The 19,053-nt window shown below is 50.7% G+C and overlaps 1 protein-coding gene across 8 annotated transcripts in view; it reads left to right on the top strand.

Annotated features, from left to right (window-relative positions):
• Window positions 1-19,053, top strand: part of ANKFY1 (ankyrin repeat and FYVE domain containing 1) — a 75,890-nt gene that overhangs the window by 37,883 nt on the left and 18,954 nt on the right. For all 8 annotated transcript variants that reach the window (XR_006196689.1, XM_042917012.1, XM_042917017.1 and 5 more), the window contains 7 exons: window positions 4,028-4,151; window positions 4,269-4,418; window positions 5,602-5,767; window positions 11,425-11,629; window positions 12,676-12,744; window positions 12,963-13,162; window positions 17,080-17,177. Coding sequence is in view for 7 of the 8 variants with exons in the window: in XM_042917012.1 (XP_042772946.1) it covers window positions 4,028-4,151; window positions 4,269-4,418; window positions 5,602-5,767; window positions 11,425-11,629; window positions 12,676-12,744; window positions 12,963-13,162; window positions 17,080-17,177 (1,012 nt within the window). In the remaining variant the exon portion in view is untranslated. The remainder of the gene's footprint in view (window positions 1-4,027; window positions 4,152-4,268; window positions 4,419-5,601; window positions 5,768-11,424; window positions 11,630-12,675; window positions 12,745-12,962; window positions 13,163-17,079; window positions 17,178-19,053) is intronic.

Here is a 19,053-nt window from a genome sequence, read left to right as displayed (position 1 = left end):
AAACAAATAAAAACATTAAAAAAAAAAAAAAAGAAACACATTAATGCCTAAGTTAACACACAAGTATACCGTTCAGGCGGTTTCGTAGCCAGTGTTTTGGGGCTCTTCATTTATTCCTGCTTTTTAGGTTCCCAAGGAGGTAGTCTGTGTTTTTTTATATTGCATTTTCTCTGCTGCTCTCCCAAGTTGGCCTTCTCGAGCAACGGGTGACAAACGTCACCCCAAGTGACGTCAGGCAGAATGCCCTTTAGTTTTAGTTTCTGTTGGGGATGTGCCCCTTGGTGGTCAGTTAGGCTGGTGGAGTGTCTTTTATACCGTTTAGTGAGCTTGTGTATTCTCTTGGGGGTTGCAGGAATGGCTTTTCTCCCGGGTGAGCGAGGCCGTGGTTTTAGCTGACAGCCTGCTGTTTGCCCTGCGGGGCTGGTGCTCCGGGCCCACCTGCCCATGCGAGCTGGTGCACAGGTTCCTCCTAACCCTGGGTGCCTGAGGTCAGCTTACGAGCATTCTACTGTCTAAGTCCAGTTACTAGAAACCCCAAACAGGTCTAGGCTTTGTAGGCACGTGCGGTGTTAGGTCAGCGAAGCCAGCCTGACCGTGGGGGCCTCGCGAAGAGCTGTTCCGTTTGTCGGCATGTTGCAGTGTCTCAGGGGGACCTGGGAATGGTTTTAACTAGACCAAATGTGATTCGTATCCTTTTTTTTTGTTTTCTAGATCTCGTGAGCTTTTTTCCATTGATCTTGTCAAACTTGCTTGTAAATTAAATTGCTTTGATAAAAATGTCCTGGGGTTGGAGTAGTGTAGACAACTGTAATCAGTGTGACGGATTCTTCAATTAAAATATTTGTTGCTAATTGACTGGCTTAGGCTTCTTTACCATCAGTATTACCAGATGCTCAATTTTGTATTGTTGGACGTGGGCATTGAGTTTTATCTGTCGTGGCTTTGTGGAGGGCTGGGCTGCCAGACTCGGAAGCGTGGGGTCCAGCGTGGGCTCTTAAAAGGTCGCAGAGCGCCCACTGCTGTGCGCAGGGGAAATCACACGTCCCAGGTAGTGCAGGGATTGGGGATGTCGCAAGTGTGTGCAGTTCTGTGTGGGGCAGCGGTTGCTTGGTTTTGTAACGTAGGGATCTTGGAGGGTTGGGAATGCTGTCACGCATTTGATGAAAAGGAAGTTTTGGGGGGAAGTGTTATCAGAAAGATACTTTTTTTAAGGAAGAATTCATAGTATATGCCAAAAATTGACAGTTAATGTAATCATTGTTTTCCTGACTGAAATACAAGCTCAGTGTGTGTCGTTTGGGAAATACAGAAGTCACCTGTAATTCCACCAGGCAGTGCTTTGTTGTTTCTGCTGTCAGTACGTTTTCCACGTCTCCTATTCGTGCATGTGGGAGTGGTGCTGAAAGTAGACAGGAGTTTGTGAGATGCTGAAATATATGCTTGATTTTGTACTTTAAAAATAGTCTGCTTTTCTGCATCTGTATCCTTTTCTGTGCTGTAAAATGAAAAACACGTATTAACAACCACAAAATTCCTCTGGAGGAAAGTTTGTCTCTGTGCTTTTGCAAGAGAAGACATGCATTGAGGATCTGAATTTTTAAATAAGATAACATGGTCTTTAGCTGTGTAAATCATGTCAGTTACTAGTTCTAGGCCATCCAAATAGTGGCTGGCTTTCTGGAGATCCCAGAGTTAGGTGGAAACGAAGCGTCTGCCACTTGTAAGGAAACGTCAGTGTCCACGAGAGGCATTTGAGTCTCCTGATACAAATGTCGTTTGGCAATAGAGAGCAGGAGAGTGGGATTTTCAGACTCAGCATTTGTCTGCGAAAGTGCTTTGCAAAGGGCTCTGCAAATGTGCGCGCTCCCTGAGGCTGAGCGTTAGAGCGGCTGTCCGGGGTACTTGCCGCCGTAAAATCGAGAGGTTCCATACGTGCGCCACAGAGGACTTTGCCCCTGGGGCACTCTGATTTCACAGCCAGGTCAGACCTTGCTGAGGTGCGACGGGCACGGGCAGACACAGCGCAGACGGTGGCTAGCGGCTCCCAAAGAAGCGTGGTTGCTCATCGCGGTAACTTGTTTCGGTGCCGTGACAGTTGGGCTTACAAAGTGCCCGGGTGCCTGGAGGGGAGATGCTTCTTTACACGAAGTCATCGTGTCTCTTGGAAACAAAGGACTCGAGCGCTGGTCTTGGAATGAAACAGGCGCCTGCATCGACTACTGGATGGAGAAGGACTGCGAGATCATTCCTCATTCCTTCCTCCTTCCTTCAGTACACAGTGTGTACTGTGTGTGTGCCGCGTGTGTACGGCGTGTATACTGCGTGTGTACTCTGTGTGTACTGCGTGTGTATTGGGTGTACTGTATACCGTGTGTACTGTGTGTGGGCTGCGTGTGTACCGCGTGTGTACCGCGTGTGTACTGTGTGTGCTGCATGTGTATTGGGTGTACTGTATACTGTGTGTACTGTGTGTGTGCTGCGTGGGCTGCGTGTGCTGTGTGTGTACTGTGTACTGTTTGTACTACGGGTGTAATGTGTGTGTACTGTGTGTATTCTTTGTGTACTGTGTGTGTACTGGGTGTACTCTGTGTGTGCTGCATGTGTATTGGATGTACTCTGGATGTACTGTGTGTACTGCATGTGTACCGTGTATGTACTCTGTGTGTACTGCGTATGTACTGTGTGTGTACTGTGTACTGCATATGTACTGTGTGTACTGGGTGTGTACTGTGTGTACTATGGGTGTAGCATGTGTGTACTCTGGGTGTGCTGTGTGTACCGCGTGTGCACCGTGTGTGTACCGCATACTGTGTGTACTGGGTGTGTACTGCATGTATACTGTGTGTGTACTCTGTACTACATATACACTGTGTGTACCACATGTGTACTGCCTGTGTACTGTGGGTATACTGTATGTGAACCGCATGTGTACTGTGTGTATAGTACGGGTGTATTGTGTGTATACTGCAGTGTTCTGTGGGTGGACTAGGTTGTACTTGATGAAACTCAGTTGTCTACGTACATGATCCATTTGTGTGTGTGTGTGTGTGTGTGTGTATTTATTTTTGGGAGAGAGAGAGTGCATGTGCGTGGGGGCAGGAAGGGTAAAGAGAGAGAATCCCAAGCAGGGTCTGCACCCGCAGTGTGGAACCTGACCTGGGGCTCAAACTCAAAAACCGTGAGATCGTGACCTGAGCTGAAATCAAGAGCTGGATGCCTAACCAACTGAGCCTCCCAGGTGCCCCTGCGGGATCTGTTTGGTAAGTGGGGTTGTAAACAGCAGCTTTATCGAGGGGCGCCTGGGTGGCTCAGTCGGTTGAGCTTCCAGCTTCGGCTCAGGTCACGATCTCACGGTCCCTGAGTTGGAGCCCCGCATCGGGCTCTGTGCTGACCGCTCGGAGCCTGGAGCCCGCTTCGGATTCTGTCTCCCTCTCTCTCTGCCCCTCCCCCACTCACACTGTCTCTGCCTCTCAAAAATCAATAAATGTTAAAAAAAACTTTTTTAAAAGCAGCTTTACCGAGTGATACTTCACATACCATATGGTTCACCTCCGGGAGGGGGGACTTCCAGGGGATCCTTATCGAGGCCTAGAGCTCACGTCTGCAGCTAATCCTAAGCCTTGCTGGTCGTGTAACGGAGATGTGCTGGTGGGAACTGCGCGCGGGTCCACACGATACGGTTACATATCAAAGGAGCGAATGTGACCCATCGAGTGTGTGATGTTGCAGGTGCCCTGTGTATGATCAGTGAGTTCCATGGCATTACTTTCGAGGCAGCTGGGGGGCTGGGGTTGACTATTCAGAGGTTATTTTGATTCTGACCAGAACGGTCAATGTGATACAATGAGAGGCTGGTACTTCTAACACGCGGTACCTCTGCTGGAACCGATCCATCACTCCTCTGCTTCTCCCTGTACTTCAGGGTTATTGGACACGGCTGGCCGGGACTCAGATTGCAGCTTTGGTTTACTAACTTGTGACTCTCTTTGTCCCAATGACACTGTTCATCACTAACATTCTCTCGTAGATGTGAGAAGGGTGTCATGTCTCTGGTGAACGTCAGGAACTGTATTCGCTTCTATCAGACCGCGGAGGAACTGAGTGCCGGCACGCTGATGAACTACTGTGCGGAAATTATCGCCAGCCACTGGGTGGGTGAGAGATGGAGGCCTGTGAGCAAAGCAGCCTCGCGGGAAGTCAGAACGTCCGTTGTTGTTGCTGTTGGTCTGTTGGGTCTGTTCTGCTTTTCACTGGCCTTCTGTCCTCAGGACGACCTACGGAAGGAGGACTTCAGCAGCATGAGTGCCCAGTTGTTGTACAAAATGATCAAATCCAAGACTGAGTACCCGTTGCATAAGGCTATCAAAGTAGAGAGAGAGGATGTGGTCTTCCTGTATCTAATTGAAATGGACTCACAGGTACCGTAGCCGCTTTTTCCGTTTTTCCTACCTTTTCTGAAAACCATACGTCGCTTGTTTTTCTCTGAATGTCCCCCGCTCCCTCCGAGCCCTCAGCGGCGCACTCTCTGACATGCACGTGTCTCCCAGGAGTCCCTTCAGCACAGTCTGCGCTTTTTCTGCTACGCCCCTCAGAAATCTTCCAGCCTCTGCCCATGCCCGCTTGCAGAGCCACGTCCGCATGTTGAGGTAGTGGCTGCAGCGGTACCTGACTTCCTTCCAGGCACCCACATCCACCTTTGTTTTCTTTTGCTGCTCTAGGGAATTGCCACAAGCTAGTGGTTAACAGTACAGATGCGTTACCCTACAGGCGTTGCAGGTTGGAAGCCCGGTCCAGGCATCGCCTGTCTCAAACCCGGCTGTCGGCAGGAGGCTCTAGGGGAGGGTCCCATTTCCTGATTGTTTGGGGGTGTTGACAGAATTCGCTTCCTTGTGGTTGTAGGGCCAGCTGGCTTAACCTGGGGCTCTCTTGACTTCTGGAGGCCACCACATCCCTCCCGTCTCAGAGCCAGGGGCAGCACAGCCAGTCCTCCTGTCACCTCTGTCTCGTCTGCCCTTCCGCTCCCCTCTTTCACTTTTAAGGACACGTGGGATCTGACAGGTAGTCGAGGATGTGGTCCCCACTCCAGGGTCCTCAATCTTAGTGACACGTGCAAAGTCACTTCGGTTGCGGACGGTGATGCAGGTTCCAGGGGCTATGACTGTGCGGACTGCACTGCCCAATGAAGAAGTGAAGGTGGCAGTGAGGGGCGCTGGCCTGTGGGCGTCCCGTATCTGCGAGGGGAGTTCCATACGGAGCCGTAGTCTTTGCGAGCACGTTAGCTGTTCCCATCCTCTCTGCCCTCTGCCCTGGCCTTTGTGCTGCTCCCGCCCCGTCCTCCTTTCCCTCTTGGCCCTGCGTCGTCTTCCATGGTGTTGTGTCCACTCTGTGACCCCCACTAATCCTGTGCTCCCTGAACGGCGTGTGCCCTTCGGAGGCCTGGCAGAAGGCGGTCAGTTCAGTGGAATTTGTCGAGCGAACAGCTAACGGCATTAGAATTTGGCATGTATGTGAAAGAAGGTGTGTAAGGGTCCGGTGGGCAGACGTTAAAATCGCTTGTATGGTCTGCCAGCCGGGTGCTCACTTACAAACCTACCTGTGCAGCTCCCTGGGAAGTTGAACGAAGCGGATCATAACGGACACCTCCCCTTGGACCTGGCCCTGTCACGGCGACTGGAGAGCATCGCCGCCACGCTGGTTGGTCACGGAGCCGATGTGGACGTGGTGGACAGGAATGGCTGGAGCCTGTTACACAAAGGAATCCAAAGAGGTAGGAAGAAGCATGTCCCCCCGCAAGCGAGCTTACTTTAATCCAAGTAACTCTTGAAGCCTCTGCCCCTGTTGCACACATTCCGAAACGCTGCTTCAGCCCGCTCGTGCCGTCGAGTCTGTGGTCGGTGGGCCAGAGAAGCTGCGCTGCGCCTTGTCTCTTGGGCTCTCCTGGCGTCGGCCCTGCCGCAGAGGACCCTTCCTTGTAGGCACGTGACGTGTTCGCATCTCCGGTGCATCGTTTCTCCAGGATGGCGTTAGTGGCGCTTGTGTTTGTGGCTGGAAGAGAGGGAAAGCATCAGAACCACGCGTGTTGAAACATGGTCTTGGACTCGGAGTTTTCACTTGTCCAGCTTAGACTTCTTTCATGGCAAAGGGATAAAGTTTCGTTCCGTCGTAGGAAGGTTAGTTGAAATCGTAGCTATGTTTTGAGCCTGTTGTTGTTAATAGTGGGAAGAATATGGAAGCGACAGAATGAAGGTCAAAACACTTTACGCTTAATTAAATTACAAGAGAAAAAGAATATTAGTCTTTTTTGTTTTATTTTTCCAACCGTGGTGTCCTCAATCGTTAAGTCCCAAGTGGATCCTGCTTGACTCTCCTTTGCAGTAATCGTCTTTGACAGAATGAGAAGCTGTCTAGGGGCAGAGTTCCCGCCCCTGGAATGAGAGCTTCCAAAAATGCCAAGTCTTAATTTTGTAGAGGGATAGATGACTTGGCTGGAGTACTTGGCCATGGCCGTTTTTGTGTTTACATGCAGACGTCAAAGGCAGGATGTACCAGGGGCACCTGGGGGGCTCAGTCGGTTAAGTGTCCGACTTCAGCTCAGGTCATGATCTCGTGGTTCACGAGTTGTAGCCCCGTGCCTGGCTGACAGGCCAGGAGCCTGCTTTGGGTTCTGTATCTCCTCTCTCTGCCCCTTTCCCACTCACACTCTGTCTCTCTCTATCCCTCAAAGTAAATAAACATTAAAAAAAAAAAAAAGACAACGTACCGATTTCCCCACATCTTAATCCCGTGTATTCACCCTTCCCACTCTACAGCCATTTTTATCATTATGCCTTGTTGCTATACTGTTATCGTGCTGCTGCACTGTCACTCCTGTATTTACTCTCATTGTTACACTGTCGCCATATATAGGCACTCACTCATTCACAGGTTGCTCCTGGTTGGTGGAACGTAGTTTCTTCAAATACAGTCCTGTAGGCGGCTGTGGCTTTGCTCTTTTTGGGCAAAGGTTTTACCATAAATCTCCCCCAAAGCCCTGCGTTAGGGCGTCAAGCTTGCTGGCTGATGGAGAGGAAAATGTTGCTCGTGGTCGGGAAGGAACTCTTGGGATTATGTCCGCGTCCAGGGCAGATGCATTTCCCAGGCGCCACCCTGTGCTGTGCAGAGCCGTTAGCACACTGGGTGTGTGTACAGTGGGAAGAGTTCCCACCGCGTGGGGAGTTAGCTTTTCCTGGCGTCTAGTGTCTGAGATGTTTATTTTGGAAACAAATCTACTTATTACTTAAAAAAAAAAAAGTCTCAAGAATTATGTTTCTTAAGGAGTTAAATTCTTACGTGCGACGAGAAAACATCTTTGACGAGGTATTAAATACTTTGGTGATTGCTTAGTTGTGAGAGTTCCCACGAATTGGCAGCGCATTTTCGATGCTTGTTTTCAGGCGACGAACCTTCCACTCTGAGTCGGTCAGTTGCCTGCGAGTCTGTGCAGTGGGGGTGTGAGGGTCTACACCGCTGCCGGCCCTGGGCGGCGGAACGGCGTGGTAGGCGGAGCGCTGACGTCGGGGCTGGGGTGGGCCAGGGTTTCAGTCCTGGCTCGTGCGCTCATTCAGTGCCTTGGACGGGCCACTTGGTCCCCTCTGGGTGTCCTTTCCCTCACGTGCAGGGTGGGAGTCCTTCTGCTTTCCAGTGTTCCCAGCACGCGCGGCGCCGTCCTGCCAGGGTGCGCACTGGCGCACCGGGACCAGCTCCAGTTCCCGAGGGACGGCTGTCCCTGTCCCTTCCTCAGCTCCAGCTGTCGTCCGTGGACCTTCCCAAGTGGTTGAACTGAGTAGCGTAGTTAAATTTAACTGTCAACCTTACTCTAAGTTCACTGTCATCTGCCTGAAGAGCTTTGCTGTGTGAGATGGGGGTCTGGTTCCGGACACCCGCGGGAATGTGTGCGGTCAGTTCTGTGAAGAATGAAATGGGCAGCCAGTGTCTGTGGACGAGGCCACGGGAGGCACACGTGTGGCCGGAGGGCGGCCGCCGCCTCCGACGAGCCGGGCCTGGGCCCGAAGGTGAATCCTTGCCGTTGAACATCAGCATCGACCTTCGGAGAATCAGTGCCGGTCAGCGGGCTTCTGAGTGGGCCCTCCTGTCTCCCTGCCTGTAGTCCGTGCACCGTGGGGCCTCTCCCGGGAGCAGTGCGAGGCCGTCCGTGGGAACGCTGCGAGCTTCTGGGACCTCCTCCCTGCACGTGGCTCCGTGTGAGTACCCCGAGGGCCTGGGGCCCCTCCCCGCGCACACGGCTCCAGCCGGGAAGCTGCACCGAAGGGGACGTTGATGTGGATTTTAGTTTGGTGTTGGTGTTGTTGGGAGGACGCTCGTGTGGACGTCAGCACGGTGACTCCTCGTGCGCCGGGCGGTGCAGCCGAGCCAGGTTGTGGGAACAACTAGCTCGTAAGCACCAAACGGTTTTTACTTGAATGTTTGTGATGGAAATCTTTCTACAATGTTTTAGATGTTTTCTTACTGACAGAAACCGTAAATGGTGCTGTTGGTGTTTCCTACCCCCTCCTTTGTTCTGCTCCTTCCTTGTCCTTTTCCCTCTAGGCTGTGTGCCCAGGGGCTGACTTTCTTTTCATGTGAAACATCACCGATTTTCAATTTCCAATAATTCCTAAATAACTTTGGGAGGGAGGAGGGGTGCATGTATTTATGTGCATATATTTGTCTAAGTAAAAAAAAAAAAAATCTCTGGCTCTTATTAATAAATTAATTTAAAAGCCATAATTCTTTTAAGAGGGCTTAACGATATAAAGTTTTGGTGTCTTTTTCATCCATCCCTGTCCAGCTGTTGATCGGCAGTCCTGGACCCTTGTTTCAGGGGGCATGCTTGCCCGGTTTGTATTCCACCGTGTATGGGAAGTTTTTTATCAGCCTGTGGGGTCTTAGCTTTACTGTGCTTCTCTCTTCGTTTGGAATCTGCTGAGCTCAAAGGTGTGAAAACGCCACACTTCTCCCCCAGCATCGTGTACATCGGTCTTTTCATTTCAGGTCTCTCTGTCCCAGCAGTCCCGAATTTTCTTTCCACTTCCAGAATATAGGTGGCTTTCTCTAGGATATTGTATTCTGTTGTTAATATTTGTATACATTCTGTCTTAGACTGAATCCCTGTGGGGGCTGCTCCCCCTGTCAGAGCCTCCCGGAAGCCCACTGTGTATATGTATCTATAAACAGCAAAGCCCGACCCAGTCTCCCCCCTGATATTGCAAATTAGTTGCTTTCACACCTCTACCAGTATCCTGTTGTGAAGAAATCTGATTTGTGGTCCTTTTTGTGTGTGACTTTGGTAAAGATTGCACTTTCCTCTAGATGCCAGGAAAAAAAACAGAAGGGGCTGGGTAGAGAAATCTTAAGTTACCTGAAGTCATAATTGATGGGAATCAGAGCCACTCGATTGGTTTTCTTCCCAAACATTTCCCTGGTGCCTGTTTTGTAGAAGACAGTGGCAATTGCAAGGATAAATCAGACATGGACCAGTGAGCATCTCAGGGGCCTGTGGGGGCCTGACCACCTCCACACCAGCACTCACATTCTTCAGCAAATTGGGCCCTTTGCTGAGAGGTGCTGAAAACGAGCTGATTTTGAAATTCCGTGTCCGCTGAAGACCAGAGGAAACCCCTACCTGCAGATGAAAATGAGCTTAGGAACACAGATAACAGACATGAGAGCTTTGCCACTCCAGAAATGCCAACCCCCATGCTGGATGTTGAGACGCAGAAGTACAGTTGAAGTCGATGGATGATGTTGCCGGATATCAAAGAAAACTTCTCGTGAGTGACTTTGTAAGAGAAAATCGTCACGTAGAAGTTGTGATTCAAAGGAGCCCCCATCTGCAGCACTAACAGATTCAGGGACAGGTGCACGTGTCTGGCTGCAAAGACAAAAACAGATCAGCTGTGGAAAGAGCACCATCGCCAATGATGTGTATAGTGAAGAAGTTCCATAACGCCTTCCACAGCCTGGTGTCCAACCCAAGACTGCCAGCAGACTCCAGGACTGCAGGCCGTCACGGCACCCGATGAACCTGGGGGGTTGTTGTGCGTTTTGGGGATCTTCCAGCTGAAGAAGGGTGTGATTTGTACGAAATTCATCCTGTAGACCTTGAGTGGAGACAGAATCTACAGAAAGTACCTCTGAATCCTTGGCATGACTTAGCTAAGTGCTGCGGCACACCCGGAAGTTAGGTCTGGCCTGTCCCGGGAGGGGTTGGCTCATGGGGGCACTGCCTGCAGACCCCAGAAGAAACCCCCGCCTCCCACTGCAGCTAGACAGAAGCCTCAGTGCGAGCACAGTGCATTCGTAACTGGGTGATTGCTCTGTTCACAGTTCATTACCTTAGGATGCATTGCTATTCGTGCCTTATTTTCTTAAGGAATGTTAATTTTATGTATCGGGACTGTTTTTGCATGTTTTAACATGTCAGTGGAACTAAATCCAAGGTAAATTGAACTTTAAGTAACCTTCTATGACAAATTTAATTAATCCCTATCACCTTCCAAGTTAGACAAGTCTGCTTTAACTGGTTTTCCACAAGTATTTTTAACATTAAATTGCCACTTGTCAGATTGCTTGGTTCTGAAGATCCCCATGTATTTTCAGAATTGTATACCTTTAATATCTTTACGTAAACTTAACTCTTGGCCTTTTGTCAGGATGTCAAAGTAGTTTCTGTTTTTCCTCCCACGAGCGCTGCATAGTCAGAGACAGTAAGCAGTTAGAGCTGTTGAACTTGCTGGATTCTGCAGAAGTTATTCAGACTTCATTTGGGATTTGTACATTGCTCTAGGCAGACTTCTCTGCCTATAGATTCTCCAAGAATTAAGGTGATGGAGGGGACTTAGGAAGAAGTTTTGTTTTTACAACCGTTTACCAAGTGACGTTCTTATAAATAGCATTGTGTGCAGATTATGTGTCCAGATATTTCGTTGAAAACTTCTTGTTGAGACTGTTATGTGTGTATGTCACAAGTTGAGAAGATTTTAAAAATGTGTGTGGTAGCAGTCAGCGAGGTGTGGTCATACTCTGGACAGGAACCTGTGCGCGAGTACAGCACGCTAGCGGTAAGATTGTGCTCAGGAGATAAGGGAGCGACACGGATCGTGTTGAGGCATCTAGAAACCCTGTCCGAGAGGTGGTGATCAGGAGTGGCCTCTGTGCCTGGAAGCCCGGAGTACTGGGGTGGTGGTGTGAGGTAGGGGGCTGCAGATGACAGCGGGTCCTCAGGAATTCAAGCAGGTGACTTTGTGATCTTGAAGGTTCTGCGTAGACATGCCCGGTTGTCCCTCTTCTCTGTCTGCGGTTTCTGACTTTCCGAGGAGTGTTGGCCAGCGTAGCTCGCCCTGGCGTTGTCGTGTGTAACCATTTTTTCTGTTGTTTCTTTTCAAGGAGATCTCTTTGCTGCCACCTTCCTCATTAAGAACGGGGCCCTGGTCAATGCCGCCACGTTGGGTGCCCAGGAGACACCATTGCACCTCGTGGCGTTGTACAGTTCAAAGAAACACTCCGCGGACGTGATGTCGGAGATGGCCCAGATCGCAGAGGCCCTTCTGCAGGCCGGTGCCAACCCCAACATGCAAGACAGCAAGGGCAGGTTAGTGGGGTCACCGGGCTGCTCTTAGCGCTGTTTCCAGAACAGTATCTTGTGGCGGCACGTGACGAGCAGTCGGGCTCGCTATTTAATCTGGTGTTCGTGGAAGTCCCAGACGTTGGTGTGTTAGGCAGATGGGAGGCTTGACAAAGCCCAGAGGCGTCTGGGGACATTGTTTCCGTGCTGGGAACTGAGGTCCGTGGACTTGCAGGGGTCACTGGTCCAGCTCCTCCGTGGGCACCCTTTGCTGGCACCTGGGTCAGAACTGGCGGGGGCGCTCGGAGGGGGATGCGCCCCATCTCACAGCCGTCCCCAGTGTTTCCGGGAGGTCACATTGTGGGGTTTTCCCCTCTGGTGCGTGTACCTGCCTCATGCCGCGCGGCACACAGCAGAACAGGAAAACGCGTGTGACGGATCTCACACTCAAGTAACGTGGGTCTCGTGAACGCTCAGCATCGTTTGATAACTACTCTGTTTCCCCAGATGACTGCATCCTTTTTTTCTTGTGTTGATTCTTTACATTGACTTTCCCCAGCCGCGGTGAGTCTGGTGGCCGGGCCTCTGGGACAGGTGCCAGCAGCGGGTCCCCTTCAGGGCACTCGAGGGCTAAAAAGAAGCCGCTTTAATCCGTCCTGGCCCGGGATTCCGGCCTGTTGCTGCTCTGACTGTGCTTGTGTAGAACAGAGTTACAGGAAGAAAGGCATTTCTTTTCAGAATCGTGGAGGGTAGGTGGGGAAAACACGCGTACGTGTGCTAGAAACTGCTGGTGTGAGAACACAGGTAGTGAGTGAGCGTCAGCGTTTAACGGGACAGTGTTTTCTGTCTCTTCCTTCTGTCGAGTCTTGTCCTTCTGGCTGCTGACTGAACGGTGACAAAGAAACAAAACCATTTTCATCCTTTGACACTTAGTCGTGATTTTGGAAGGCCGTTTGCCGAGGCGCAAAGGCACGCTGTTGGAGGAGTGTGGGGTTCCTGCTGGTGGTGGTCCGGCCTGGGGTCTCCTGCACGGAGCCCGTTTCTGCGTTGACCCCTCTCCTTTCCCCCCGTAGGACTCCCTTACACCTGTGCATCATGGCGAGGAACGAACTCGTATTCAGTCAGTTGCTGCAGTGCAAACGGTACGCACCAACGGCATCGAGAAGACGGTGGGCGGGGGGGGTCGTGAGTGGAAGGAATTCCCTTCAAGCGTCTTCGCCGTCTAGCGTTGTGCGTTTCAATAAGTAAAAGCAGAGTAAAAAATTGTCATTCGAGATGTGCGTGAGGAGAGAACGAGCCCGTTGGCAGCGCGGTGTCGGGCGGAGGCGACGTTTGCCGTCACGTCGCTTCCCTCTTCCAGGCTGGACCTGGAGCTGAAGGACCACGAGGGCAGCACCGCCCTGTGGCTCGCGGTGCAGTACGTCACGGTGTCTCCCGACCGCTCGGTGAACCCCTTCGAGGACCTCCCGGTGCTGAATGGGACGTCGTTTGACGAAAACAGCTTTGCGGCGAGACTCATCCAGCGCGGCAGCAACACCAACGCGCCCGACGCCGTGACAGGTAGAGCGTGGGCCCCAGGGCTGGGCTCGGGGCTGGAGGGGCCACGAGGCGTCACGCCAGCCCTTCCGCCAGAAACTGAGCAGCCGAATGGCGTGCTGGTGCGAGTGAGGCTGTGCTTGCAACCCCAGCAAAGGCCCAGGTTGTTTTCGTGTCATCTTATGCTTTAAGAAGATTAGCCAGGGGGCGCCTGGGTGGCTCAGTCGGTTAAGCGGCCGACTCTGGCTCAGGCCATGGTCTCACGGTTTCATGAGTTCAAGCCCCGCGTCGGGCTCTGTGCTGACAGCTCAGAACCTGGAGCCTGTTTCAGATTCTGTGTCTCCCTCTCTCTGACCCTCCCCCGTTCATGCTCTGTCTCTCTCTGTCTCAAAAATAAATAAACGTTAAACAAAATTAAAAAAAAAAAAAAAGTTTAGCCAGGGGGCGCCTTCGGCTCAGGTCATGATCTCAGGGTTCGTGGGTTCGAGCCCCGCATCAATCCCTGTGCTGACAGCTCGGAGCCTGGAGCCTGCTTCGGATTCTGCGTCTCCCTCTCTCTCTCTCTTCCCTTCCTCTGCTTACGCTGTGTCTCTCCCTCTCTCTCTCTCTCGCTCTCTGTAAATAAATAAATAAACATTAAAAAATAAAATAAAATAAAAGAAGTTTAGCCAGACTGCAGGTCGGTTCAGCAGAAACACTTCCATTTGTTTGGTCCGGTGAGTCTCAGAACTCCTTTTACACTCTTAGAAATTAGAGCCCAAAGAGCTTTGGTTTCAGTGGGTTGTAGCTTTGATATTTAACATGCTAGAATTAAAACTGAGAAATTTTTAAAAGGTGTATTAAGTTAGAAAATAATAAACTATTGTATGTTTAGCATATAGCATTTTTTATGAAGAATAATGTTCAAAAGAAAACAGTGACTGGCTTCTTATATCTGCATCGTTTCAGCCTTTTGACGTGTGTTGTTTTGGTTAAAGTATGTGAAGAAAACATACCCTCCCACAGTTAATGTAGGTGGAGAAGGGTGGCGTATTTTGGAGCCTTCTCAGATCATTGTGGACGGATTTCTTTACTTCTACAGCGAGCAGAGATCCCCAGGGAGTGTGAGTTAACTGCAGTGTAGAATCTGAAACCAGATCAATGAACTTTTCTGACTCTTCAGTTAAAATCCATGGTTCACTTGTGCTTTGGATGGACCTTTTCTCCATATGTGATTTTATAAACGTCGTGATTGAATTATTTGAAAAATTCTGGTTTGCTGACTTGAGCAGATCTTCCAAATCTTTATTTTAGAATCACATTTAGTAATATCACTATCGATCTCATCAGGAAGGTATTCCAGTGTTGAGAAGCTGTCCAAGTAGCAGTTTTGGATAAAAGGTTTCCAAAATTCTAATATTCACTTGCAAGGTCAACTTTTATCATTTGGTACAGATACTGCCGATTGTTTCCTTAAAGAGAAAAGCACACTTCGTTCATTTTCAGCAAAATGTCCGATACTCCTGTTTGGGTAAGCATGGTTTGCTAATCAGTCATTCTTTCACAAAGCTGGTGTAGCCTGAGGAAAACTTCAGTGTTGCAGCCCAGGCAGTGGTTCTGGGCTTTTCCTCGAGGCTCCTGTACTTCATCACACGGGGCCGGATGCAACTCCCTGCACCCTCGTGATTTTGTCACAGGGATTGTGAACAGGCACTCGTGGTTGAAATTGAAGAACTTTAGCAATTTTTACTGCTTTGTCAAGGGCCACCCTGAGTGAAGGTGCTCTCGTTTTGATGGGGTCTGTGGTAGTCACCCAGGGACCGCTGCTGCATTTGGGGCCCCTCCTTTATTTGTGTTCGGGTCCAGTTTGACCATCAGCAGTGCAGACGTCAGTGCAGGGGGACAAGCAAATGTCAGGGGTGGTGGTTACAGAAATAGTTTTGACCTCACGGACCCCCCGGAAGACGCGCAGGAACCCCTAGGAACCCTGAGATCACACTTTGAGAACCACTGTTTTAATGTCAATACTTCCTTGATTTGACTAAATAAATTACGGGGATTTTTAAGGAGAAGGATCCCACTGTAATCAACATTGCAATGTGCCACTGATGAGGGAAACTGGCCAAGAAAAGATGGATATTAAACAGCCCTTTCCCTGAAAGAAGTTAATAATTTAACTAAAGGTCAAGTTAAAGATTTATTTTAAATTTGTTTTTGAGGGAGAGAGAAAGCGTGCACATCCACGACCAGGGGGAGAGGCAGAAAGAGGGGGAGACATAGAATCCGAAGCAGGCTCCAGGCTCCGAGCCATCAGCACAGAGCCCGACGCGGGGCTCGACCCCACGAACCGTGAGATCGTGACTTGAGCCGAAGTCGGATGCTTAACTGACTGAGCCCCCCAGGCATCCTACTGATTTCTGATTTAATCGGGGCATCACATTATATAAGAAATTGGTTCTTTGATATTTAGGACTTGAACGTTAGGTTCTCACAGATCTGGTTTTTACAGAAGTGTGACATGTACTTGGAAAGAAGCATCTTTTCATTGTGGGTGCACCGTGCTCTGTTTATGTGCGTGCATCAGGCTTGTTCGTCATGCTGTGTGAATCATACACAGTAACTGACTAACTTTTGGACTGCTTGACCTATCAATTTTGGGAATATATTAAAATTCTTCATCGTGGTTATGGGTTTATCTGTTGTCTTGCTAGTTCTGTCAATACTTTATTCTTTGAGTTTTAGAACAAGTTCAGGGTTATTTTTCCTCTGTTCCATTTTTCAGTATGCGTAGAATGGCTGGCCTTAGTCCACTGTTCCTCAGCATTTCTTATGTGTTAGCAGTCGAAGGTCATCTTTGTTCGATAGGGAGGCCATGTTTACGTCTTGTGTGTGCCAGAAGGACTATAGGGCGCTTGTTAGGGTCTCTGAGTTAGGATGGCTCATGCCTGGGGTGGAGTCACACTCTCCCTGAGAGAGAAGGGAAAACAGTATGAAAACAGTGTTTGTCCCATTTCTTTACCTATGTTATGTCCTGGAGTTTAATTTGAGTTTTCAAATAGCATAGCTTGGGACACCTGAGTGGCTCAGTTGGTTAAGCGTCTGACTTCAGCTCGGGTCATGATCTCACAGTCTGTGTGTTCGAGCACCGCATTGGGCTCACTGCTATAAGCACAGGGCCTGGAGCCTGCTTCAGATCCTCTGTCTCCCTCTCTCTCTCTGCCCCTCCCCCACTCGCTCTCTCCCTGTCCCTTTCTCTCTGAAAAGTAAATACATATTAAAAAAAAAAATTCAAAGAGCATAGCTGTAGAACATGATACTTTGTATGTATCCAAAAAGGAAGAGGATTTTAATAGAGAGACACTGCCTTGGGGCTAAAACCATTTCACGAGGGAAAGAAGAAGAGAATTTTGCTTCTTTCTAAGATTCTTGTTTATAAGACAATGCTAAACAAAACATTTCTAAGCCAAGAACAAATACGTTTCAGGCCTTAGGAATAAAAGGACATTTTCTGGTAGAACATCAGCTCACAAGGTCTTCAAAGTGGCCATTCTAAGCCCAGAGGTTCCCAGACAGCTGCCCCCCCTCCCCCAGACATTTGGCGACATCTGTAGACATGTTTGCCTATTACAGCAAGCTCGGGGATGCCGTTGGCATCTAGTTGTCGTACAGTGTGCCGGACAGACCCCTGACAACAAAGCGCTCTACCTGGCCCAAAACGTCAGGAGCGTTGCTGTTGAGACCTTGGCGGGAGACGTAGCTTCCCTCTGGTCCTGGTGGCGTCTGGAGGACAGGTCTGGGAAGAGTGCACGTCCCCTGACGGCCAGACCAAGCCTCTGCTCCTCCCAGGCCCATGCAGTGTCTGCGTCCACCTGTAGAGAGGGCCTGTGTGGACTTCCCACGTGGGCTCGTCAGTTGTGGACGGTGGCGAGGAAGGGCTTGTGTCTCTGCTCGTTGTCTCCCAGGGAACTGCTTGCTACAGCGGGCGGCCGAAGCCGGGAACGAGGCAGCGGCTCTTTTCCTGGCAACCAGTGGAGCCCACGTCAACCACAGAAACAAGTGGGTAAGTGTGACGCCGCAGCCCTGTGGTCTGTGGAAGGAGTGGCAGTGGTGGATGTGTAGGGAAAAAAAGCGTCTGTTTTTTAGTTTGTGTTACATGCACTTGGTGAAAAAGCCAGGGCGAAACGGGTGTTTTATCCCCAAATATTGGTTGGTTGATTCATTCAGCAGCCGTTTGCTAAGCATTTGTGGAACGGCGGGTCCTAAAGTAGATCCTGTGGACCTGGTGGTCTAGTAGAGAGTAACAGGCACGTGCACAGAAACTGGCCGCAAATGCATCTCCGTTATTTACGCGCTTTGCGTTTGGAGTCTGCTCTGTGAGTGCGGGTTTAGTCTGTGTCTCGGGGTGGGACCGCACGCTCTGCTCGCAACAGGGCCTCGGGGTGAGGCCCCTTCTCATCTTGCCCTGCGTGATCTTAGGCTTTGTGAGCTTCTGTTTCCTCATTTGTGAGGTGGGCTTCATGCTGATGTCACGGGGTGCGGATTAGCACGCTCTCTGGGACGCTGGAGACCACGTGATGTTGTTTTCACTTTGCCATTTTCATGTAGGGAGGCTGTGCTTGTCCATGAGGTCACATTTATTTCGTGTCTACTTTGTGTTAAGAGCCTTGAGGATATCAGCCCTTTTAACCTGAGAGTGGATCTGGACGTTTTTGGCACCCACAAATCCCTCATTTCGGGGCAGAGAACATTGAGGTTCCAGGAGGCTCCGTGGCTCGAGAGGCAACGGGGCCGGTATTAAGACTCGGGTCCAGGGTGGAAGGGTGCATGTGGTCTTAGCTGCGCCGGGAAGGCAACGGGCAGTCGGCCTGAACGGGAGACCCACCGAGGTGTCTCGAAGCACAGGGAGATGGCAGCCCGCTCCCCCCACCATTAAACCCGCTCACCTCTGTGCCCCTGCATCTGCACACAGCCTGCTCTCCAGCCGCGTGGCGTGTCCGAGTGCAGTGGTGGCCTTCTTGACTTTGCTTCTGCCATCATGTGTCTCTGTGTCTCTGTCTCTTCCTGCATCGTCATGTGCCTGCTGTCCACTCCTGATAGCGCACAGTCATGCCCTGTGCCCCAGCTTTACAAAATCCTTTCTGGAGCTCACACGGTCTGCCAGCTGTCCCTTGTCTGGTGCCCTTTGTAGCAAAACTGGGAGAACCCTAAGATGCGCCAAGAGAGACCCGCCTTGAAAGCAAGTGAGCGTGACATTGGAGAAGGGTCTGGAACGCTGGTTGAGTTCTTTGGACTTAATCCTGTGGGAAGAGAAGACCCACGTGAAGGGTTTTGAGTAGACTGGCGGTGTGGTCATTTGAGTTGAGAGAGCCTACTGGGAAGCTGGCGGGCCGGGCGCACCGCTGAAGTCGAGGCCGGGGCCCCTGAGAGTCATCTGGACCAGGAACGACCTGTCCTGACCTCAGACGCTGAATCTGGCGGCACAGAGACCGCGTGCAGAGGAGTTGCGGAATTGCACTCCTACCGGCTGTGGCTTTCAGAAGCAGGGGCCGCAGAGGTGGGGAAGCTCTCGGGCCCACAGAGGGAGAGAGGATTTTGCCAGGAGGAGGGACTGCCTTGGGGACAGTGATTTCCATGATGTTCTTTAGGGGGGGATAGTTGGGCAGTGGGGGCAGGGCACGAGAGGAAACTTGTCACATACGTTCCTGTCCTTTTGAATATGGAATCAAGTATGCGTAAGGCCAACCTGAAATGTTTTTAATTTTAAGAAGTGCGAGAAGGAGGTCTTGATGAGAGTTCAAGATGGGGCTGACGTGAGCCGGTCAGAAAAACCGGTGGGGAAGGGGGCCACAGGGGCGTGGTGGTCAGACTGGTGGCTCTGTCACCGCAGGGCTGCGGTCCCGGCTCTTCCGGCCTCCGTGGGGCTTATTTCAGTGGCG

Source organism: Panthera leo, chromosome E1 (genome assembly GCF_018350215.1).
Source record: "Panthera leo isolate Ple1 chromosome E1, P.leo_Ple1_pat1.1, whole genome shotgun sequence".
In the NCBI taxonomy this organism is placed as follows: Eukaryota; Metazoa; Chordata; class Mammalia; order Carnivora; family Felidae; genus Panthera; species Panthera leo.
Note: the sequence above shows the minus strand (reverse complement) of the source record. Positions and strands in the feature narration are given on the sequence as shown.